Here is a 25,725-nt window from a genome sequence, read left to right as displayed (position 1 = left end):
ATGGACCATTCTAGTGCCTTCTGGGTGAGTTAAGCAACTAGCAGTGGTACAATGGGGGACGTGCAACGGACTCAAACTATCTTAAGTTAAAGGTCCTAATTCGTATGACTCTTTTTTTTTTTTAAATTTGCGTGACTCCTAGCCAACTGTACTAGCTCAGCCAAATAATAGCAATAATGATAACAATGATGTTAATAATTACATAGGGAAATGCTGGGAGAAGATCCTACATTTCCTCTGACTTCCAAACCCAGGAGGGTAATTAAGAAAGAGAAGGATTGTAAAGTCTCAGGGATTTTCACATCATGTCCTAGCTCTCTGGCCTCACTGAATCTAAACATTTTTCTCCATGTTCTCAGTACTTTTTAAAAAGTATGTGTCAAATCATAAAACGCCTTCTTCTAAAAAATATTCTGAAGCAATTAACGCATATTTAATTATTGGTGATCAGCAATGTATGTTAGCTTATCAAAGGCATCAAATAAGTCTTACTATAAAGAGCTTCATTTGACCTAACGTTGCCTATCCTCACTTTATCAACTTTTGATGAACACAAGTAGTAAGCTTTTGTTGGGAGACTTTGACAAGTTATAAATTGTTTTGGAGCGTAGGTTGGGGAGAGAGAAGTAAATTTGGGCTAGAGCTGTGAAAAAAAGAGGTGAGGGTTTAATACATGCAAGAAGTTCTGGGCCAAGCGTGTGGTTTGAGCACATTAGGTCGCTATTCTAAGAAGCATAAACCAAGTAAAGTATTCTTTTAATTTGTTTTTAATAATAGAAGTCCAGCACAATCAATCAATCAAGGCTTATTAACTGTCAACTGAACTTAATACTTTTCCAAGAATATAATTATATGATAATAAGTGAAAAACACCAAGTTAGAGACTATTTCTTTCTTAGCCTTTGATGACATGTGAGTCTGGCCTATTCTTTCTGTCATTTGTACAGACTAGTTAGAAATTTGCCACACGGGGGGGACGTTAAATAGCATGAAAGGGATTATTAAGTAAGCCAAAAAGACACACTTATAACCTGGGGACTGTGTGTATTTTAGACTCACTGCCTGGTTTTATGAATTCTCTAATTTAAAATTAAATTCGTCAACCTCTTTTCGCTGTTAAAAACCAACAAAAACACCAAAGAAACTAACTGTTTTCCCCTCCCAATTTTCTTTTTTCTTTGTAGCTGCTGTCTTCCTCCAGCACTGACTTAGGGGGTTTGGCTGAAAGTGGAAGAAATTATTTATTTCCAATAAAATTACTGGCTGGCTCGGACATTCCGCAGTTTTGCCCTGCGCTCTAATTGTTGGTGCTAGCAGAAAGCACAGTACATAACTGCCTTTATTCGGAAGGTTCTATAAGAAACAATGGTCATGGCAAGGGATTACCGTACCCTTAGTTCTGCAAGTCTTTGTGACTGTTCTCACAGGGTGTGTGTTTTGTGTTTTTCCGAGAAAATGAAAAGGACTCGCAGCTGCGCAAGATGGGGCGAGAGTGCCACCTAGTGGCATCTATTTATAATACGTTGTAATCATTCTGGGCTTTAAACCAGCAGCCAAATGCAGAGGAATTAGAGCCACTCACCACCATAGCACTTGCAGCCCTCTGTTCGACCTCACAGCTCATGGGGACAGCTTCAATAATTAATGCAGATTGAAAGAGGCTTCTAAACAACATAATCCTTTCCTCCCATCTAATTTTCTACATTCATTTTCTACCATTAAGTTACCCTGACGGTCCGTAGGTCAGAAACAATTTCCATAGACTGAATTGCGTCTTTGTGGAATCAGAGTGAATGGATAGTTAGTAGGGCTCTGCGTGCCTTCTTTTTCTAGGCGGGAAGAGACAGAGTACTGTGGCCCATATCCTGAGGTGGCCGATAGACCCTAACTGTAACCCTTAGGAGTTCTCCCTGCCTCACCCTAACCCACTTCGTTATGTTTTGTCTACACTGTAAGAGAAATCATTTTCTTTTGATGGATTGTGAAGGGCAGCAAACTACATCTTGTTTGGGATCACACAGACCTGGATTTGAAGCTTAATTACAGATTTCTAACTCCTCCATTCCTCTTCAGTAAAATGGCAATAGGAACACTTATTTGAAGGAGTATTGAATTGTTGAAGATTAAAGAAACTGATAATTATAAAGCAACTATCATGGCATCTAATGCTGAGTGGATATATGTTCTGTGTTTTTCCTCTGCAGTGACTGATTCCTGTCTCCCTGTGTCTCTCTGTGTCTTTCTGTATCTCTCTCTCTCTCTCTGTTTGTCTGTCTCTCTCTCTAAACACACACACACACACACACACACACACACACACACACACACACACTACACTATACTACACCACACCACAATTACACTTAGATTCCAGAAGTAATGAAGATCAGGCTCATAAATTAAAATTAAATTTTAGGACCCACTATCACAGAACATTCATGATGGAAAGGGCCTTAAAAATAACAGAAGTTCGAGTTTAAAGATGAGGAAATGAAGAAAATGAGATTTCCTCTATCCATCCCAAAGGCATAAAACCATTTACTGGCACTGACTGTATTAAACCCAAGACTTCGACTGTCCCAACTGTCTTGCTCTTCACAGAATGCACTGGTGGTGACAGCTGAGGCTACAGACTGTATTAGGCAAGAGTCAGGAATATCAAGTGGTTTCCCAAACATCCTTTAGGGAGTTAATGCAAGGCTAGGTCAGAGGCCACCTCAGATGCCAGCAGAGACCCATGTAATTGCCAGGTGCTGCTGCAAGGTTTTCTTTTTTTTTTTTTTTTTTTGGTTTTTCGAGACAGGGTTTCTCTGTGTAGCCTTGGCTGTCCTGGACTCACTTTGTAGACCAGGCTGGCCTCGAACTCACAGCGATCCGCCTGCCTCTGCCTCCCGAGTGTAGTTTTATTTGGGTTGGGCTTTTAATTAAAGGCCTGCGCCACCATGCCCAGCTTTTATTTCTTTTCTTTTCTTTTTTTTTTTTAAATATATTTTATTTAACTTTAATCTATGTACATTGGTGTGAGGGTGTCAGATCTTGGAGTTACAGACAGTTGTGAGTTGCCATGTGGGTGCTGGGAATTGAACCCGGGTCCTTCGGAAGAGCAGGCGGTGCTCTTAACCACTGAGCCATCTCTCCAGCCCGCTGCTGCAAGTTTAGTCCTCTTATATGGATGTGGATTCAGCACACTGTGGTACTCGGATGCTTTGCTGCGGACTCAGGATGATTGCCTGAATAATTACAGCTATAGATCAAATTCTGATAGGGAGGCTACCTTCATTAGCCAGGCTTGATTTCTCTACCCCAGTTGGTTGCTTTCTCATCTTTGACAGTTATAATCTCTCCCATTTATACCAGAATCTCAAGACATATTCCTGACATTTTCAAATACCAGCATTACTTTTAATCTACTGAATTGGCTTAATAATAGGAAATGGGTAAATTTTCTACACCTCTTATCTTCTACTATTCCAGCACATTGCTGACATATAGCATGCTGGCCGGAAACACTTGCACATTGTGTGAGACTCTCAGTGTTCTGTTACATATATATATATATATATAATATATATATATATGGATTTATTCATTTAAACATTGCCTTCCTAAGCACAAACTACACTCTGTAGAGGATTTGCATATTTTAGCATCACTATATGCCCAGTTCCTCCCACAACAATGCTTGATACACAGTAAGTACTTAGTAAATAACAATTAAATAGATGAACAGCTAATTAAACCAGAGATGTGCAGTACCTCCTACCATATACTCCTTTAGTGTTTATTACATTTCTTGTGATATTAGATATATTTAGACTCTCCACTCTCTTCTACTAAAGAGCAGTTCATCTGTTGGTAGAGAGAACAGACCAGTGGAGGGTGACAGATCAGGGATTTTTTTTAATTATTAGTAATCGAGGGATCTAAACAGCTCTACCCCTATTCTCTGGACAGAGGCTCCACACCAAAGAGAGAGCCTGATGCGAATGCTATTGCTAGCTGGATATTCCAAGTTAAAGAAAAGGGACTGTGAAATTCAGAGGAAAGGGAAGTTCTCAGCCTTGCCTGCGCTTGTCTATAGAGAGCTTCTATTAAACAAAACAGACAGTTTCAAATGGGGAATGGCCAACAGGACTGAAAGCAGAGGCGACACCCACCGTAGCTGCACTTACCCTCAGCCACGTCATCATCCACTGTTAACTTCAGGCTTTTTCCTCTCCGCACCACCCGGACGGTGTGCCACTCATTGTCATTGAGCTTCTGCCCTGCATACAGGGTCTCAGGTCCTTTGCCTACGAATGGTGGCAAGTGTCAAAAGTTAGAGCCGGTTCTCCAAGTACCACACGCAGATCGAGTTTGTTAAAGCCACACTGGTGCACATGACCCAGGACAGCCAACTGTCCTTCCACTGATCATATGGAAGCCTCTACATGACTCTCCAGAAGCAGGCATCTCAATTGACACATGAAGGACATTCGTCCATAATGAGGGGAAGAAGTGGCCTCTTTTACTCATAGTTAACAAGATCTTAAATAGTAAAAACAGTTAATAAGATTTGCAGCCATCAGTAATCAGCTGGCACTTTTGCCAAGTCTTAGATATCAGAAATTCAACATAATTGCATATTAATCTCCTGCTTCTCTAAGCATAGTACACTAGTGTGGTTTCTACAAAATATTTACTAAGTGGGTGAGAAACAAATCATCAAGATCTATTACCTTAGCTTGGCATTTCTACTAACCCACAGTCCTATCAGAATTTGGCAACCAGAGCAATCGTAAAAGTATACAACACAACAAAAATTATATCTAGCCTTAAACACCATGAGTATATACTCCTAGGGTAACGGGAGGGGCCCAGGCCTTTCTCGTTGTTCATCATCCTCCAAAAACACAAAGAAAAGAAAAAGGAAAAAGAATCAAAGGATTCAAAGAATGAATAAAAATTTGCAATAATGATTAAAAACAGTGCTTCAAATAAAGTATCACTAGGTAAGAGATTAAACGAAGTTGTCTAAAGAGACCCCTGTTAAGATAGTCAAGATGAAATTCAATTTTGCTCAATGACAGGTCTGGGAAGCAAGGAATTAAGGCAGTTAACAGCAAGAGAATGCAAGATGGAGAAACACAGAGTGTTCAGGCACCCCCGTTAGCAAGAGAAGTTAACTTTGGAATGTGTGCCATCATTGACCTAAGATGGAAATGTGAAGACAAAGACTTCAGAGAAGCTATGGACTTAGACCAAGCTTCCCCTGTAAGGCACAGAGCTCAGTTCCGGCGGAAGCTGGGGATTAAGCATTTCTGAATGAATCCATCAATACGTGGTCAGCTTTATATTTAAAAATGACTTGGAATATATTAAACTATGTAAGAGAGGAAGCTACGATATACTATTTAGGGAAGAAAATGACGGTATGTCTAGACAGGTAGTTCTAGGTCATTCTAAGTTGTAGCTTTTTAAATAATGAGTAATTAGTATTCTAATTCTTATTTTGGCTGGCTATAAGAGTTACAGAAACAGTTAAAGTTAGGAGATTTTTTTTTTCTCTTGGAAAACAGGATTTAGAGTGAAGAATTTTATTTTAATTTCAGCACAAACAGAATATGAATGTATGTGTATATATATATGTCACCATCCAACATGCAACCCACATGAATAAGAATCCCGGATATTCAGTGACACACTTGAATTTGGTGAGCATCAAATCAGGTACCGACGGCTTGAGGTAGTTCAGGGACTCTAAGGAGGATTTGCTAATAAACACATGTTATATAACCTAATCATTGCCTCTCAATATTACCTTGAACTCACACACTAAAATGGAGCTTCCTCCTACATTTCAAGTCCCTAGACTGACCAACCCATTCATTCTTTCCTTCAACTCAAGCCTCAGATGGCTGCTATCACCTTTCAAATCCCTCACTGAGAGGGCATTGGAAGAAAATGGACCACATCATGTGACTAGTTTTTTTCTTTCCTAGCAAGAACAGATGTTCTTAGAACAAACAAATCTGCCTTTGTCTCTTATGTTTTTATCCCCTTCATTCTACATGCAAATGCTTCGATAAGAAAGAACAAAGCAAGGATGGATGTGGGCAATATTGGCTATGGATGCTGAACTGTTATAGATACAGGCTATTTAAAATACCCCTAGAGGTAGCATCTGTTCTTTAGGCAATTTTTTTCACATCAGTTAATTTTTATGATTGGAGACAAGATAAGAGAAAGAAGGACAAACACACATGCAGTTTGAGGCATTGCTACATAAGCATCACGTTAGACACAGAACTAAAGAGCAAGTTTTGGTTTTGCCCAAAGTGTTTTCAACGAAGCTAGCGTTTTACAGGTATGGCATTTAAGGGATCCAGCAAACATGCATGGTGGCCAGATTCAAAAGCAAATGCTCAACTGTCCATTCAGCTTTAAAGCATTAGAATGTGACAACCTATAATTAAAACTCTGGAAAGATTAATAAAACTTTTCATGGCCTGCTTCTTCCCATACCACTAATTCTCATTACTGTAAGAGTGGGGGGGAAAGAATCACATCAATTTCATTAAAATGACAGGGAATCTTATTCAATTTTCATTTTCAAGTAACACATTGATAAACTTCAGGGAGCTTTCATAAAACGTGTCTTTTGGAAGTGAAGTGTCCATGGCATTTATCCTTAGTCAAGCCAAAAGGTCAAGTCACCATGCTGGTGGAAAGTGATTTTTTAAAATTTAGCTGCAAATTTGGCCAAACAGAGAGGGGGTCCCAAGTTAACCTGCAACTCACAAAGGAGGCTCAGTAGATAAGTAAGGAAAGTTACTTATCTGTTTGGAGTGCTACCAACAGAATCACAAGCCAAAGGTTAAAATGCATAAGCTTAGGCTTGCAAGGCCGAAAGATCTAGTCCAGGGAGAAGTCAACCAAAAAGTCAGTGAAGCAACATCAGTGGAACAATGAAAGTAGAGTTCCTTCTTGTAGGCAGAGGGTGCCTTGGAGAAGAAGAAGGAAAAAGACACTGTTCATGGTGGAACTGGAGATTAAACTACCAAGAACTAACAGCCTCAGATCCATATATGTTCTGACCTTGTTCTCGTTGCAGAAAATAAGATGCCTATGATCCACAGTGGGGTACACATGGGATTCATGTGTTGATATGTTTCCCTTCTTTCATAGTGTATGCAACAAATATCAATCTCACGATGATTCTCTTTAGGCTGCTTGGACATGAGTTCCGCATCTAAACAGAAGAACCTAACCAGCTCTCACCAGCTGACTTTCCAAGATCATGACCCTTATGATAAACCAGTGAGGCTCACAGAGGAAGATTCCTGGCATTTTGTAAGTATAGAGTGTTGAATGCTTCATTATTGGAAAGCAAAATCCTCTCAAGACTGGGTGGAGTGGTACCGACAGAATGTCCACTCTCTCTGGCCTTGCTACAATCTCAATTTGTGTTGTCTCCTTGAGAGGAGTTTTTGCCTTGTGGAGCATGGACTAATACTCTGATGGATGGACAACAGAGAACAAGAAATGGCTGGTGGAGAACACCAGCTGGATTCTTTTCTGCAGTAGTCTCAGAGAAGCCTCATGTCTTTAAGTGATGAGAATGAATAATAAAATCAAAACAAAACATTAAAATAAAAAACACTGCTGGTTGCTTGGAGGAGGATGACTCTCAGATTTGAGAAAGTTCTTCCCTCTCTTTGCAGGCCTGCACATGGTGGTCTTGAGAGTTTAATCATTTTTAACCAAGTTGGGCTTTTTAGAAAACAGACGATGTTGTGCAATTTTTCATTTTCCTCCCGGAACAATAGAGCCACAAAACAAGTTACCCCCGATATGCATTTTTGTTAATCCGTTTCTATGAGTTCACCAAATTAACCTAAACCTGTTGGTTTTGCTCATATGCAGGCAGCAGAAATTCCTTCCATCTACCACAGAGGGCTGTTTTCAAAAGTGGGAGGGAACATTCAAGGACTTTTGCTTGTGTTGGAGAGAGCAGGGGTTAGCCAGCATGATTTTCTCCACCTGAATTTCTCTATTTGTGTAAAAGAGAAAATGGTACCTTGGTTTTCCTAGGAGCCAAGTTCCACGTGAGTCTAAAAGAAAGTTCCACAATACACTAAAAATACAAAAAGTTTCTCCCTTTAAAAAGGTGCATGTAATTCTGTCTCCATATGGTATGTAAAGTAATGGGAGAATGATTGTGATTAACAAAAACAAAACAAAGACAGTGATGAGGAGTACACTTACCTTTATTCCATCAGCATCTAGCTGTGGCAAACACTCTGCTGAGCCCAGAGCGCCACAGACTTTATCTCCCAGCCTTCCCAGAGAGAACAGATTATTCAGAGGTGAAGCAAAGACAAAGAAATGAACTTAAGGAGAGGATAAGGACAGAGAAGCATTTTTATTTTCTGCCTAGAAAACTAAAAAGAAAGGGGGGTGGGGGGCGGTTTGAGGAAATGTTTGATTTGTCTTTGTAAGTATATTGTAAGAGATTTTCATAAACTCATTTCTAAAGCATGCTTTTTTTTTCTAGAAAAAACATAAGACAGATTATGTAAAATTATTGTAGCAAAACAGCTTAATTAGATCACTTCGTTCTCATCAAAGTCCCCAAACCCCAGGGGGAGCTGAGGAACTTCCCATCACAGGAATTGGAATGCACTGTGTGCTAAATTAAGTCCTTTATGGAGGAGCCTCTCAGTGAGGTGTAAGAACGACAAGTGACCCAACTGGACAGCCTGAACACATTCACCATGGCAGAGATGCAGCTTCTATTAAAAAAATAAATAAACAGTCCAGAGAGTCCAGCACAATAGTATTCTATGTAACAGACTGCTCATCTTCCACTAGGGGCTACCCACCAATCACCCTTGGTATCTTCTGGGCTAAGGTATGCAGCTACTCACCTGTGGCGGTGTGTTAGGGGACTGTCTACTACAGCCATTAACAAAGGGTAAATGGAGGCCACGTAACCACTGTGATATTGCTGATAGGATAAGCAAAATAAAAAAGATCCTTCACGGAGCTTGCTGCCTAGTGAGGGGTGAGGAAACTTGAAGAGACAGACAAACTAAAGAATATGACATAAATCTTGATAGTGTTGAGTTCTGTAAGTGTAGAGGGCACGAGGTCCTTGTACTCACAGATAAGCACTGGGAAGACCAGGAATGGTAAACAGGCAGGATTGCTTCTTAAAGGAAGAGATGCACAACCCGTTCTCTGCCCAGAAGGTGAGGAATGGATATAATCGATAGCTTAGTGACCTGTGCTATCTGTAGGCACAGGCTACACCTGAATCCCCCCTAGACAATTTGGCTTTTCCCAGACTCTTCCTCCCTAGACTTTTACCTTGAACATGCTTCTCAGTCAATAGCACTCATCCTTCTTGGAGATGTCACATGTACTTTATCATAATAGCCTAGGTAACTTCTGTGCTAGCTGTAGGGCTAGGCTATTCCTGACACAAACAGACCTTTGTGTTTATCGCAGACATGCTCTCTAGACCTTTATCTTAAGCATTGTTTCTCAGTGAACAGAACCCATGTTTATGGAAGAGGTCATATGTATGTTGTCGAGTCACAATGTAAACGTGTCTTAAGCTTAGTTGTACACACAGAATTGAATCATTTGTCACCAGGAAACTTTTCTCCACAATTGTACTATGCTTAAATGTGCCTAAAATAAACTATCTGGTGTCAGACTCTAGAAGTTTGAACCAACACCCGCTACTGAGTCCTGGTGAACAGAATTTCCTTCTTATTTACAGAAGATCCATACTCTGCCAGCCCTGGTGTTTGCAGAGACAACACACACACACACACACACACACACACACACACACACACACACACACACACACACATGTAAGAAAATTAGAGTAGAATAATTTGATAACAAGTAATTGTGAGCCAAATGCAGTGGCACAGGCCTGTAATCCCAGCATTTAGGAAGGCAGAGGCAGGAAGATCTATGTGAGTTCAAGGCCAGCCTGGTCTACAAAGCAAGCCCAGGACAACCAAAGCTACACAGAGAAACACTGTCTAGAATAAAAAAGTAATTGTAAATAAGAGGCAAGGACAAAGGACTGGCAACTTTATAAAATAACCAGAAAAAAAATCTCTATGTTCTGTTCTTGTCATGAATTCCTGCTCTGAAATAGTTACATATGGCTTCTCTGAAGAAATAGATTTGAGAAGAGTCAGGCATGCAGATGCCCGAGTCCATGGGGTGAGTAGAGTGGAAGACCCAAGGGAGGCCCACTTGGGCTGGAGCTGGTACTCCAGGGGGAAAGTGGAAGAAAAGAAGTTGGTGATGTAAGGAGAGTCCAAATGGTATGAGACCCTAGATGGTGTGTTATGCCATCTGAATGGTGTTCTAAAGGCAACTGGAAACGTTAGAAGGTTAAGTGGGTTTAGTATATAATCTAATATAAGGGAGTTTTATGTCTTTTGAGTTTTAATATATTTCTCTAAGTGTGTGTTTGGGTGTCCATCCCTGTGTGGGCATGGAGCGGACAGAGGAAGATATCAAGTGTCCTTCTGTATCATTTCAGGCTTTACTCCCTTGAAACAGAATTGCTGACTGAATCTAGAGCTAGTCTGGCACTTAGTAAGCTCCAGAAATATTCCTGTCTTACTCTCACCCCTACACACAATGCTGGACTTACATGTCTGCCATTTTTGAAAAATAGTCACAAACATAATGTTTATTTTTTTCTTCAAGAGAATGTTGAGTAGACACTTAAAATCTATACATGAAAGACAAATCAAAATGAACATATTGGCAAATAGCAATGCCCAATAATAATATTTTTAAATAATGTTAAGATGAGGGTGAAGGTACTAAGTTCCTGCAATCAGTTTGATGCAGACAAATCTTTCAAACCATTCAACCTTAGACATGTCTAGGCTTGGGGTTTCTGATTTGTAAAATCTAATATAAATGATAAGACACAAGGACCTGCATGCAAGACTCCAAGACATACATGTTCAAGATAAAGAGCCTAATGTACACAGGATTTTATGACACAAACACTTTTAATATCGAAACAGTACAACTTTAATATCTGACCTGGAGGTAGAGAAGATTGCTCATCTCAGAAAGCACCATTTCTCCATTTCTCCTTCACTTGCTTCCTCACAGGCTTGATAAACATCAGTGCCTCACAACTGCCGTACTTACATCTCAGTGACTTCTATAGCATTTACCACTCAACCTTCTTTTACAACACTTTAAGAATTCCCATGGCTCATCGAGGTCAGGGATATCCTTATCAGTGGTTCTCAACCTTGGAAATGCTGCACCCAAAAGGGTCATGCACCACAGGTTGAGAACTGTTGCCCTATATCATGACTGAATTTTTATGTAGGCATTGAGGATTTAAACTCAGGTCCTTATGCTTACACAGCACGTGCTATTAATCAGTGAGCTCTGTCCTCAATCCCCTACTTTAAAGTTTAACAATTAGTCTGGCTGCTATGGATCCAATGGACCAAAAGAGGTCAATAACAGATGAGAGGGAATTTTCAGGAAGCTGTTAAAGACAGAGGGTGAAAGTGACTTAGAGCAAGGCTAGCGGTGGAAAGAGACGTGATAAGATTTGGTGTACATTTCAGAAGCAGGGTTGAAAAGACTAGGATCTTGATCTAGAAATCAGGTTGGAAGTGGGGAAGGAAGAAGCGGGAAACCATTGTTGACTCTTGGCCTTAACTCTGAAGTCTGAGTAGATATAAGCTCAGCTAGAAAAGGAAAGTTTTCAGGAAAAGTGAGGCTCAGTTGACCTAACAGAGGGGCTAGTGAGAACCACCATTCAAATGTCCAAACCCATGGAAGTGCAGGCGTCTTAGTGTACACCCATAAACTCAGCATTCCCACAGCAGATGGGAGGTGGGTCTAGAGAACCTTATTTCCGTTACTTCATTTTTCCTATTTAGCATCAATCACACTTGACCCCAGCTTCCGGCAGCTTCCTGCTATGAATCTAGTCAGTTCACTGATCCTTGCCACGTTGGTAGAGCTTTGGCTTGTATTTTAGGCTACCACTGTTTACCAGTGATACACAATTGTTAGACTGCTGATATCTCCTTTCTCTCCTCCTTTCCTCCTTCCTTCCCTCCTCCCTTTATTTCCCAGTATTATTTCAGTTAGGTATTCTAGCCCATTACTTCATGCCATTAAGTAAAACAAAGGCAACACTGCACCCTGTCCCCTAGGGTTTGTACATTGTAACCTGGCCACAGAGTAAAATGAACTCATAAGTCTCAACTTGAAACACAGAGCATCTCTATTTTGAAATGGAATGAATCCAGGGAAATAAATTTCCAATGAAATAAATGACTGCAAAAAAGAGGAGAAGAAATATTACTCCCAATATTCTGCCATGCCTCTAATATAAGCCATAAATTTGCAGCATGCACAGCAGTGGTAAGCTGATGACCAATAGGTTCAAGATTCCTTGTGATAATCTCTCTCCATGAAACCACTTTTCAAGAGACAGGAAGAAGATCTCTTGGAAGACATTGATTTCATTCTTTTTATTTAAAAATCTGCAAGTTCACTAGAATGTTTCCCACTGTTGTCCTGGGACAATTCATAGAATGAGGACACTTTTTAATGATTTAAGATGTCACAGTGCCCTAGGCTTTGACTATGGGATCATTAACAAATAAAGTCACAGGCTTAACTTAAACGTATTCTAAACAAGATATTCCCTATTATCATGTCCTAATAACTTTTTAAAAGATTTATTTATTCATTATTTATACAGTATTCAGAGGGTACCAGATCTCATTACAAATGGTTATAAACTACCATGTGGTCACTAGGAATTGAACTCAGGACCTTTGGAAGAACAGCCAGTGCTCTTAACCTCTGAGCCATCTCTCCAGCCCTCTAATAAGTTTTAAATTGAAGTTTATTTCCTTGTCAAATGACTTCTTTATCCTAAATGTCAAAATAAAAAAAGTATAAACAATTTTGAATGGAAACATCTATAAAATTATTAATTTGTATCTTTGTGTGCATGCACACGTGTGTTATGATATATGTTTGTGTGTGTGTGGGATTATGAACATTTATGCACCATGAAGTGAGATGATGCCTTGGTCATTAATCCTAATCATCCACATTGGCTGAGATACTCTCTTCTTCACTGTGGAAGACAGACCATCTGCCCCACAAACTTCAGGACTTTCCTTGTCTCCACCCCCCATCTCACTGGAGGGGATGCTAAGTTAACAGATGTGCCCTAAAACTCCTGCAGTTCAAATATCAAGAATCCTCGAATATGCAGGTATTTTAACGCACATCTGTGAACTTAGCTTTCCAGCTGGCAGGTTGCCCATTCTCTAGTAGATGGCTTCATATCAATGTACACACAAGTGGCAATAATTGGATTCTAGGTTATTAAAAGAAATAAAGTTGGGAGAGAAACGGGGTGTGTACAAAATGAGTCAGAGGGAAATAGTGGGGGGGGATATGGTTACTATATACTGGATACATATATAAAATATGAAAAGGATAAGTAACATATTATAAGGAGGGAAAGAAAATGGACCCTGAAAGTGCTTAAGTAAATAAGTTAAACCAAAAGGGAGATAAACTAAGGACTGATAAGGACAGGCAGATAAGACAAAAAAGAAGCCCACTGCATTTCTGCAGTGAGATGCACAGACAAATTCTAGCAGGTACTCAAATAGTAATGAATACATCGATTAAGTTATCATGTGAATTCATAGAAATAAATGCATAAATTAAATTCCTAAGAAAGAAGAAGAAAGAGAAGAAAAGAAGAGAGGGCTACTTATTGCATTTAGTTAGATATGTTTAAAGATAGCATTAATTGGGCAGCAGATATAAATAAAATAAAATTCCTGCATTTCCCTTTAAGTGTAATTTTTCAATACTAGTTGAAAAATCTTGCATTCTGCAAAGAAAAATGATAAAGATGTGTAGATCACACATTAAAAAAAAGGGCACCAATTGTTTGGACACAGGCGCTATTTCATTTTATGAAAATGAAATATTATACTACAACCTCACGAATCAAGAGAGAAAGATCACAACTTGTCCAGGTCACACAGAAGACAAAACATGAGTCTGTCTGCAAAATCTCCTCATTGTGCTGTGCTCGTGCTCATAGCTACTCCATGTTTAAAGTTGGAGTTGACCAGCATGGGATGAGTAAATCAAGACTGGGTAAGGATAATGGAGGGAATGAGAAAATATTATATCATAAATAAATAAACAGATATATAAAAAGAAAAGAAATACATTTTTGGGGTAGTAGCACAAATGTTACAGGAATAACCAGCTGTTTATTGATGTAATTTCAGGAAATGCATGCATCGCATTGTAAATCTGGTTAAGAACCCATGGTCGGGAAGCCCAGAGGTCTCAGGGGTAAACCTGCTACTAATATTCTGCTAAAAGGGCACAGTATCAAACTGACCTATAATTTTTTTTTATTTCTGAGCTCATACATTCATACAGCTGTTTGTCAGTCCTCAGCAGAGAAGTTTCTTTGTGCAGTGGAGGTTGGTTCATGTAGAAACCCACACGTGGTTCAAGAGCAGAGAATAAGTATCTAGGGAGTGTCCAGCCACAAATGGGACATTTATATCACATCCTTGTCCATCAAGGCTCAGGGGCCATCATGGAAGCAGGGCCAGAAGAATCAAAAGAGCTAGATCTTCTTGACATCACAGGCCTGCTGTGTTAATGGACTCACAGCAACTATGTTTTTCCCACACAAGACCTTCACAAGGTCAATCCTGTTAGCATCCAAGCTTAGGGTGGGCAAGGCTTCTGAAGCCCTGATCTCTAACTAAAGAGCTGTTGACAGTTGATGGCTGCTGAGGAATGGAGAGTTGACTTTCCTTTTAGTGTATGGTCTTTGGTAGGGCAACCATGTTCCAATTGATGGCCATGAATAAACAGCCAACACAAATTGGACTAGTGGGTAATAAAAAAATAAAATAAAATAAAAGATGCAAAATTGGAAGGGATAGGAGACAGGGAGTATATCTGTGAAAGGTGAGGGTGAATATGGTCATGTACACATGAAACTAAAAAAAATGAATTAATAAAAATAGTATATTAAAATATTTTAAGATGAAGGTTACAGGCATAACACATATTACTCATTAATAAAACCTGAAGAAGTTAGTGTGTATACTAGTAGTAATGATGAAGGTTTAAATTTTGTATTGTATTTTCAGAAGGCACATTTGCTTTGTAAAATCAAACATACTTAGCTAGTCTCAGATTTCAGCCACAGCAGCAAGTAACAGAGCTATGGAGACCTATACATAATCTGATGGTTTTTAAAAGTATTCCAAGTGGATCCAGCATTTTCAGATACCTTGCCAAGTTTGTGAAATTTTCTATCCACAACAGAAATACCAAACCTAAGGTAAGGATATAAAGAGAAATGGTAGCCTATCTGTTTGGGCTATAGACTCATGAGCTTGATGACATTAGCTGGCTACTTACTGTGAGTATAAGGACCAGTGACAAGATAGACAATGTTATCACATAGATACACACCCCCAACCTTGTAAATTTTGACTTATGCAGCTGGATACTGGGAGGATGAGTTGGCAGTATTGTTATCCCATTCAGGTCCTAGCTCACTAAAATGATGATCTTTCTCTTTTCTAAAGTAAGATCTATATAGGTTCTAAGACACCAGAAATTTTAGCTTTCCATCTCATGACAATCAATTCATTACACCCTCTAAAATTAAACTCCTAAACAAATACATAAAGGAAAAGTTAAAAGCAAAGCATCAGAAAACCAATTAAGACCATTTTAATTTGAATGTTGCCCCCCTTTAGATAAGATTTCAGTGTAAATGGATCCCAGTGTAGCCTTGCAGTCATTGGTAAGACATACCCACAACTTATCTTGGAAACATCATTAAGGTCCATGTGTTCTTTGTCTTTGTGCAACAGTTTTTTGCAAAGCATCGAGTCAACTTCTGGATTGTAACTACTACTTTATCCATGTGCCTTGAATCCCTGATTAAAATGGGGGCATCAAGGGCAAGGAAACTCTTGCTCCCAAAGAGAGTGAAATCATGACTTTCCATCCAGGATGAAAAATAAAGATGAGTTAAATGGCAAATTCAGGAGGGGGCTGGGCACAGTATGCATGCAAGTGTGTATGCAAGACTCCTTTATTCAACCCTTAGTCTCACAAGGGAATATAGTTCAGGAATTACTATATGAGCACTGTAGGTTAGTCCAAGGTCAAAGGTAGAAGGGATGCCCTCAAGGACCTTATAATCCACTGAGTAAGTTGCAAAGGAAACAATTTTCAGATTTAACATGTATACAGGTGTGTCTCAGCTCTTAGTCAACCTAAAATCCTGAGTTACCTTTTTCATGTAGGTTTGCATAGACCCTGTAAAGCATTGAGCAAAACCTAAATATCCTATCACTTGCAACTCCTTTTAATGGTCCTAAATGTCCTGTTTGCACATGTGATTATATATCACTTGCATTCCTAGTACCTGGAGGAAAGAAGAGGTCATCAGATCTTCTGCAACTGGAGTTACAGAAGGTTGTGACCTTCCATAGTATGCTCACAATCAAGCTGGGTCCTTTAGAAGAACAGCCAGTGCTCTTAACCACTGAGCCATTTCTCCATCTCCCATTCTCAGATCTTAATAGCACCATTCTTGGGTAATACATTTACTTGCCAGGCGTTGAGCTTCACACCCATTTCTGCATTCTTTGCACATATTAACTTATTGCTTACATCAATCCTGTGAAGTTGCCACGGTTGATTGCACCAGTTTGGCTAATATCTTCTATCGTCTCTTATCAGCCCATTCCAGAAAGAACCAACCTTTCTGGAGGATTGCATTTCCTGTCTTATTACTTTAGTCATTCTGTGTGATTTGTCTCACACAGCTAAGGAAAGGAAAATGACTTTGGCCAATTGGAAAGTTTAAGAGCTACCACAGGGTATTTTCCTTTTGTCACAAATTTAAGCTGTGACAGACTGGAACCACTTTCCAGTCTGGAAAAGGGGAGGGGCATGAACCAGCACCATAACAAAACTGATGGACATTAATGGTGGTGGTGGTATAATTTAACCCTCTACTCTTTGAAGCCATTAAGGTTGTATTGAGATGTTCCTAATGATAGCAGATCTGAGCCATGGGGACAGTTACACAACCCCACCTAATACTCACATTAAGGAAACAAGGCAAAGGGAGGCCTGATCAATTTCCTGAAAGCATACAGCTGTTATCAATTTACATGTATGGACTTAAATCTGGGTAGTGTAAATCTGTTTTTCCCATAACTCCTATATTATTGAGTCCTGTAAACCAAAAGAAGCACCAAAGATATTTAAAAAGTGCAAAATTAAACCTCGGAATGAAGTACTCTGTCTGTGATCTACAGGACGAAGATTATGAAACTAGGAAATCAATATATACAACACATATAACTTTAATCTCTAGGTGAGTTGAAGTTGAATAAGGTTGAGGGGAAAAATAAGAAACTGAAATAAGATGAGAAAAAAGAAACCTACAGAGAAAATTATAGAGGAGAAACAGATTAGGAAAAATCTCATTATTTGTCAAATTGTTCAGACAGAAATCTCTCTTCTGGAAAAATAGAACTCTTAAGGACTTTACCTTTAAAGTGTTTTCAGAACACACAATACATAAAATGTATAGAAAAGTTTTTTCAAAATAACCTCCCCATTTCTTCACTGTAAAAATACCTTCTGTGACCTACATAGAATGGCAAGTGCCACACTTCACTTATGTAGGCCAAAGGGAGCATCCTCTGTAGGTTTGGAATAGTCCTGCCAGTTAGATTTCATGGTTTTTAGATATCTTAAGGAGTCTCCAGGTCCAGTGGGCTCTCACGTTTGAAATTTTAAAAGAAGCTTGTATAGATAAAACAGAAAATCAGATTCCAGGGCTTAAGTTCTATAAGTTACTTCAGATTGTTATGGCAGAGTAGCACACACTCAATGGCTATGACAAAATAAATACATTTTCCCCCAGGTCTGAAGACAAGAAATATAAAACTGTTGGGTCATGAATGGTTTAAAACATTTCTTTGCCTCTTCCTGGGTTTGGTGGTCACTGGCAATAGTCAATGTCCCGTTTGTAGGAACAGCACCCTCAATGCCTACCTCTTGCTCCATGTGGCCTTTTCTTTGATGGAAACCAGTCATTCCATTTAGAAACCAAGTCTAATTTAGTATGAGCTCATCTTAACTGATTATGCCACCTCCAATTATGATCATATTCTTTGGATGAAGATGAAGCTTACATGACACCACACAACCCACTGTGTAGTTGATTCTCTGACCATACTTTGGGAAACTGGAGAACAATCCTTCAAGTTACTGAATTGGATTCCAGGGTCCTGAACCTTGGGAAAGAATGTCCCAATAACAATGTAAGTAGAAGCCAAGGTCTTACATGTAGTCTAGTGCTCTTTGCTCTGTGAACTCCTTCCTGCGGTCCTAGCAGGCTTTCGTAGACTCTAGTGGTCTCCACTCCACTAGAAAATACTCATTTGTTTTTCAGTAGTACTTGAACTTCCTCCTCCCAACCAATCTTAAATTTACAAGGAGTCTCTTGAGTTTTCCTTTCATCACCTTCTTCCCTTACCCTTGGTTCTTCTCTTACCCTTGGTTCTTCATTGTTTACCCCGCAACGTCATTAGCTGTCTCCTTGCTCAGATATTATCTCCAACTAGAATCAGGGGTCCTGTTTTGGTTGGGACTAAATTTCTCTCTCTGTATGCTTGCACTCAGGATTCTTATTAAATAAATGAACAAAATACCTTATTATATCCATAAATGTTACCCCAAAGCTTTCTTGCCATTACCAAAGTAAAGATCCCTCAGGACTAGGGAGGCAGCTGAGTGGCAGAGCCCTGAGTTTGATCCTCGGTGCCAAGAGAAAATAAAAGCAAGACTCTCTTAATCTGTCCCAAAGCTAACTTGTTTAAATTTCCACCTCACATCCCTTTCTCTATTCTTTGGAATCTTGTTTTAATGCACATCTTTCCTTTCCTTTATTTTTAGGTCCATCTGGTCCTTTTTCTCTTTAGGAGCCCCCAAATCCAACATCCTCACAATTTCCCCCTGGATGATGCCTCTTCCCTTGGCTTCCTCGCTCCATTCACTTTGGCACATCAGAGTGGCCTACACTATGGAGTATGTCCCCTCAGATTCCACAGACTCACTGTCTGCTCTGGAGTGTTCATTCCTTCTGCCCTCCTTCATCCTCTCCCAGTATCTCTCACTAGCTATGTACCCTTCATGACTTCCTAATGCTATGCACATTTCCAAATGTGTGGACAATTTATGATGTTCTCTATGATCATCGGACTTCACCAGTCACCTCCAGCACCTCTGCTGAGACTCTTACGAGCTTTCCACATTTATAAGTCTGTTGTCACCCAAGCCTTCCCTTTTCTCTGTATGCTAAGTGGTATTCTCACGGCCCCATGCCGTGTTCTCATTCTTTTCATGTGCATGACAACTTGAAACTCCAATCAAGTATAATTTGATTTTTACTTTTCCCATTGCTAACCTTTATTTCTCACCTCAACTGTTTTGTTTTCCTAGTTTAACTTTTTCTAGGCTATTTCCTAAACATCTCTTTTATCTTAAAATCTTCTCTCACATCAGCACCCTATTTAAGATTATCCCCTATAACACTACGGTCTTTTATTGTTGTTTTGGTTTTATGTGACTAAGACTATTTCCCCATTCTAGTTATATTTGACAAATCCCTACACTGAAAAAATTTTAAATGTATAATGTAGTGAATCTCAGTGAATTTGTTACTACCATTTTTTCAATCCCTCATGTCTGACATAAGAGCACTAGAGATTTCCCAGCTACTGCTCATTGGAGATCTCTTGCCTAGGGCCTCAGGTTTGCTATGAAAGCAGAGAAAGCTAAGAGGTAAGACTTGCAAAAATAACATGGGATGGTAAAATAAATCAAGAGTAGAAATTTAGAATATTTTAGGTTGGTAACAAGCTAGTTGCTAAGGATAGAGAGGAACATTTTGAGCAGAGGCATTGGGATGTGTGTGCAGAAATGTTTAAAATAAAAATAGTGGTTATTTCCTATTTGGAGAAAAGGAATTTGTGTGTCCTGCTGTGTTGACTCGTCTTGGACAAGCTCATACATTGGCTCCAGAACTCTGTTCTGAAGTCTTGTGCTATGTCGAATGCTTATTCTACTGTCTCGTAAGTTAATCTGTTATATCCAGCCCAACATTGTTCTACTGTGGCTAGAACACAACCTCACACACCACTCTACTCTCTAACAAAGACATAAGTCTTTCGGGTCACCCAAGGCTCTAATGTCTCCTCTCATTTGTTAGTCATAAGTCTTTTTTAATTCATGAACTAAACTTAGATGCTTGCCCACTTTAGGAGGAAAATTTGACACAGAGATGGTATGGGGATGCAAGGGTGAATCTTCACAACACTGTGAAGTAGACATTGCTGTTCTGGTTTTAAAATGATGAAAGTAAGAAGCGAGGATTTTAAAATATTTTCACCAGGAGGAATTTGGCCCATATATAGACCATAAGACAGGTTAACCTGAGAGCTCATGTTCTGCTGCTTCACTAAAGGGCTGGAGGAGGGTAAATGGGTGTAATGTGAGCAAGTCATGGGCACCTGTGATGTTTAGAAGTAAGACTAAACATTTGGGAAAACAACCTGGTATAGGACTGGAGAGGCTTGTTTGAATAATATTCAGTTGGTGAAAATGAAGAATAGATATTTAAAGTGTTCAAGAATGCTAGAGAAAGCCATGAACAAGGAATGGTAGAGACCTACAGGCTCTACATCGTGCGGGAGCATTACTTATAATTTGAGTATGGCATGAACTCATATCAACTGGTGTGTGACTAAGGTATCAGCGTCCCACTGCCCACTGAGATTCAAAGTAGGTCATCCTTGCCTCAATAAGCAGGCAGTTTCCCCACAAATGATGACGTGACATGGGTTTCAGAGACCATGAGGCTAGAAAATGTACTTCTTTTTATATTTCTGGTCCATCATGTTGAAAAGAGGGTTGTTCAATCAAGTTTATCTTAAAGGCAAATGACAGGCATAAGAATCGAAATTCAAATTGTGAACAGTCCTACATTCTCTAAAATACACTGTGAGGAAAAAATGGCTATGGGTTCACCAGATTGAAATAGCCTACTTGAGGCTACATGTGTTTTGTGGAATCATAATCACATCACATCAGGGCAGTTTTGATAAGGGCAAATATCCACCCAGTGTTTGCACAATAACATTTATGCATTTGATATTAAATATCCATTAACTTGACAACTCGTTAAGTACTTACTGTTCATTTGTGACACTAGATTCTGGCTAATATCTGGGAATAAAAGAAGAAATAACGATTCCCAGGATCAAAGTTACTTGGCGTATAACAAAGATGACAGCGATGTAAAACCCTAAGGTGCCCTTCCAACTGCTCTAATGTTAGTGTGTACCCTTCAGTGTGTACTTTCAGAACACAATGAGAGGGAGAACGGGTGTAAGCACATGTGTGTGTACATGCATGTGTGTACATATCTGATTTTTGTTTGCAAGTGGGATTAGGAATAGAGTGATATTGAAATAAGAGCTCTTGGAGAAGACAAAGTGCATTTTCCACAACAGGTGAGCAGGAGAGTGAGCTAGGTAAACTACAGATGGAGGAAGAGGCCCTGAACGTATGGAGGTGACGCGTGCTCACCATGTTCAAGGAGTAGTAGTTATTCCATATGATGAAGAAAAGGTTTCTTTTTGTTTTGGTGTTTTTTCTTAATTATAGGTGATGAAGCTGAAGAAGTAGCCAGGAAGATATGATTTGGACCTCTATGGTATCCTAAAAATTTTATTTTATCATTTCACTATCAGGAGTTATGAAAATACCTTTACAAGCTACAATGAGTGTTTGTTGTATTTTTTATGATTTAATGTTGGTACAGCCAAAAGAAACCAACCAACAAACAAACAAACAGTATGAACACAACTATCATGTGTAAAGATTAGAAAGCAAATAGTAGTATTAAGACATATTAAGCTATAGGACACGAGGCAGCATGTGTGCTGAACAAAGATGAAAAGGCATAGAACCAACAGAACTACTTGCACATAAGAAGGGATGAAAACACCAAACAGACCCTCAGTTCGTATAAAGTTCATGTGTGCGATTGACAGCTGCCATCCTAAATTGATGAAGCCAATGAGGGTATTCATTTTGGTCTTATTTTAGTCTGTATCTGTCTTGTTTGAGGCATGAAAACAAAATTTATATCTTGTTGTCAGGCTAACTGGGAAGCCATTGCTAGGAACAGATTTACTTGCCTCTGGCACTTCGCTGGGAACTGAAGTGCTAGCCCCATCTAGATGGTCTCTTAATCACAGGGTAGTAATTGTAAATGCCCCCCCACCCCAATATCAGGAAAAGCTAATGGGGCAGACATAGACCAAGCCATAGAAATACTGTATAACCAAGATTTGGATGATGCAAGTGTCATGTGTCCCAGAGCATGCAATGATGTCTTACTTTCCCTTGCTTTTTTTCTCTGAGCTTTAGATTCTTGTAATGAATCATATTCTGGTCATGAGCTATTCAGTTTTATGAACTCTGTAGAAACCTGATTGAGTGTACTTGCAGTACCCAGGGATCTCCTACATGGCATCATGTATAGGGACTAGCCCAATCTAATAACTATTGATTAAAAAAAATAAAGAAACACTCTGTTCCAGGTATGTGCAACCTTGTTATTGAAATCCAATCCCTGGTATCTGCAATGCTCAAACTCAAGATCTACATAGTAGAGTAAAAACAAGGGGGAAAAAAAGCACAAAACCACTCAAAATGTTGTGAAATAAATGTATAGGACAGTCTTATATCACGTGGTTTCTGGCATGCAGGTCTGACTACCTAACTCTTTAAATGTAAACTCTCCAAAGCTGAGAGGACAGCCAGTGCTCCACTGCCTCATCCTGCCAAAGATAGTACCTTTCCTAGAGATTTTAATAGGATCTGGAAGCTGCAGGCACACACAGGAGAATATGTGCCGCCCCACCCCCTCACCCTGGTAATTGAATCCTATATTGTTAAAGTAAAATAAATTCAACTACTAAAGCTCAAGGCAAAACCTACGTGTGGGGAGGACAACCCTGATGACAAGCAAGAAATGCTGAGTGGTCTCAGTGTCCACTTAGGCTAGGATTATTCACCCTTTGGGGTACACAGTGGACTTGAGGGGCCTTGCAGAGATAAAGAATCTCTAGGGTTACAACAGGGTTTCCTAATCACACCTGCTGGCCAGCAGGGGGCCCCCCCAAAAAAAACTGAAACCAGAACAGTAGAAACAGCAGGAGAGGGAAGGAAATAGCCCAATGAGAACTAAAATGCATCCTGAACCATCTGGGTTTTGCAAAGACAGAATTTTAAAACTAGCTACAGTTAGCCCCCAATCCCAATTCCCGTGACAACAACTACTAGCTAGACAGTGTGACCTTGGGCAAAGGTCTAGAGGTCTCTGAGGCTCATCTCCCAGGATGCAAGCTAGTAACACCCACGGTGGCTTTTTAATCAGGAATGCAGTGAGGGCTAGATGGCATGATGGAGGGGCAGCATCCAGCACAAACTCCACCTTATCACTGTTTCCGTTTGCAAAACCATGCAGGTTGAAAACGGAATAGTTGACAACTTAAACCACGGCGATTCCATTCCACCAGCCCATCTATAATGATTGCTTCTCTAAAAGAGACTTTTTGTTTGGTTGCTTGTTTGTTTTTACTTCTTCACTCTCTGGCTTCTATCCATTTTAAAGGCATATTCATTTGAGAAATTTAACAGAAACACCTCTAAGGGATAAGTAAGGCTGGTCACTGGGTCACTTGGATTTTAAGCAATCTGGCTGCAGAGTCACTCCCTCAACCTCTCCTCTCAGGCCATCTTGTTGGGCCATGAGTTTTGAGATACCTTAAGCAGCTTAGGGAATTTTTGTCACACTGACTTTAACCTGTAAGTCACTGTGTGAGGTTGACATAGTTATTTGAACCAAGAAGTAGAAAATTTCCAGGGAACAACTTCTCTACCAGGGTCTACCATATTCTCATGAGACAGTGATTTCTACTTCACTTTCTTCATTTTTTTTTTTTAAATGAATTTGCAACCTAATAACAAATATCTTGTTATGGTTAGAATTTGCAGAGGGGATCAGCTATTTGGGGCATCAGGTCATAGGTAACTGCCCAGACAAGAACACCTAGCAGTCCTGTTTTCTGCTGCTACAATGGAACAGGGTTTTTTCTTTGTTTTGTTTTGCTTTGCTTTGTTTTGTTTCGCTTTCCTTTTTAGTATAGCAGCAAAGGCACCTTCGAGGTTTTCAAATTCAAGCAGAAATCAGTTACAGAACTTGATAACACTTTGCTGCCTTGAAGCCACAGAGACTGACTCATCCTGTGCCTGTGCCCAGGAGCCATCTACTTATCCCTAGCGTGAGACAAGGCGACGTTAAGGACTAAGTCCACTGTGGCGCTATTCTCCCACAATCCCTCTGGGTCTGCGGCACTCCGAAGACCAGCTATGGGCAGAACACTTGGGCGTAAGGTCTTAATAGGCAAGTTGGAGCAGCGGGCATCACTGAACTGCTGCTCCCTAATAGGGTCTGGCTTTTCTCTCTTCTCAAAGAGTAGGGCCAGATGTGTGATCTTCAAACAGGTTTAAAGTTCCATGTCTGCAAAGCCACTTCTGGACCCTCTTCAAATTTCCCTTCTGTGGTCAGGTCTGAGCTTAAAGCATTGCGGAGTGTGGAAACCTCTCAATGTTCACAAATGCCTCGTGACATTTAAGGGATTAGACAATAGGAATAGGATACAGCGTGATGGCAAATTTAGCCAGTTCAGTGTTTTGTTACGGGCGACTTTTTTTCCCTTGTTCTCTGGTGCCCTCTTGTGTTCTGCTCTCAAATAGCATTTGGCTTCAAAGCACCAGCTTACGTACAAAAACAGCATGCAGAATAACTAAATCTTTACACCAGCTTCAGTGTGTTTCAACAAATATACTGTCATCTCAAAAGATACAGTTTAGTAGCTATTAAAATAACAGGAGAACGCCTCTACTGCTTAGCACATCACTTGCTAGAAATTAAATATCCCTCAAAATATTTGTCAACCTCTTAAAGTTCCCCTGGCAATAGAGTTAAATAAGAAAACTGTTTTATCTTTTTGGCATACTCTATTATAGCAAATTTAGAGAGAATTTGCAAGTTGCCTCATTATGTTTGGTTATATTTACATATTTTATAAACTATAATAATAATTATAAAGGAAGAGTCTTCCATGTATATTTTCTTTTTTCATTTAAATATTTACTGACTTCATTATGCAAATCCCAATTTAGTTCAAGTGTCAGGAATCAGACACTAGCAAGGGACAGCTACCATGGAAAGGAAGTCCTTGGACTCAGGATGAAGGCAGGACAGTTCGGCACAAAGTGACACCTGTGAGCTGGGCACTGTCACATCACAAACGTGAGGCAGGTAATTCAAACTGGTCACAGTTCATGTCACATGCAGTGAGAATTTGGGACTTTATAGAACACTGGCGTCCACCTGTATAGCACACCACCTTCAAGTACTCTGGCACACTTGTATGCTGGTTTTTTAATCGGATCACCAAACTCCCTCTGTAATATTTT

General features: G+C 39.7%; 1 protein-coding gene across 32 annotated transcripts in view; it reads right to left on the bottom strand.

Moving 5' to 3' along the window:
* Nrxn3 (neurexin 3) overlaps window positions 1–25,725 on the bottom strand; it is a 1,522,640-nt gene that overhangs the window by 826,676 nt on the left and 670,239 nt on the right. For all 32 annotated transcript variants that reach the window (XM_051149743.1, XM_051149800.1, XM_051149769.1 and 29 more), the window contains one exon: window positions 4,173–4,292. In XM_051149743.1, the coding sequence (XP_051005700.1) occupies window positions 4,173–4,292 (120 nt within the window). The remainder of the gene's footprint in view (window positions 1–4,172; window positions 4,293–25,725) is intronic.

This window comes from Acomys russatus, chromosome 1 (genome assembly GCF_903995435.1).
Source record: "Acomys russatus chromosome 1, mAcoRus1.1, whole genome shotgun sequence".
In the NCBI taxonomy this organism is placed as follows: Eukaryota; Metazoa; Chordata; class Mammalia; order Rodentia; family Muridae; genus Acomys; species Acomys russatus.
Note: the sequence above shows the minus strand (reverse complement) of the source record. Positions and strands in the feature narration are given on the sequence as shown.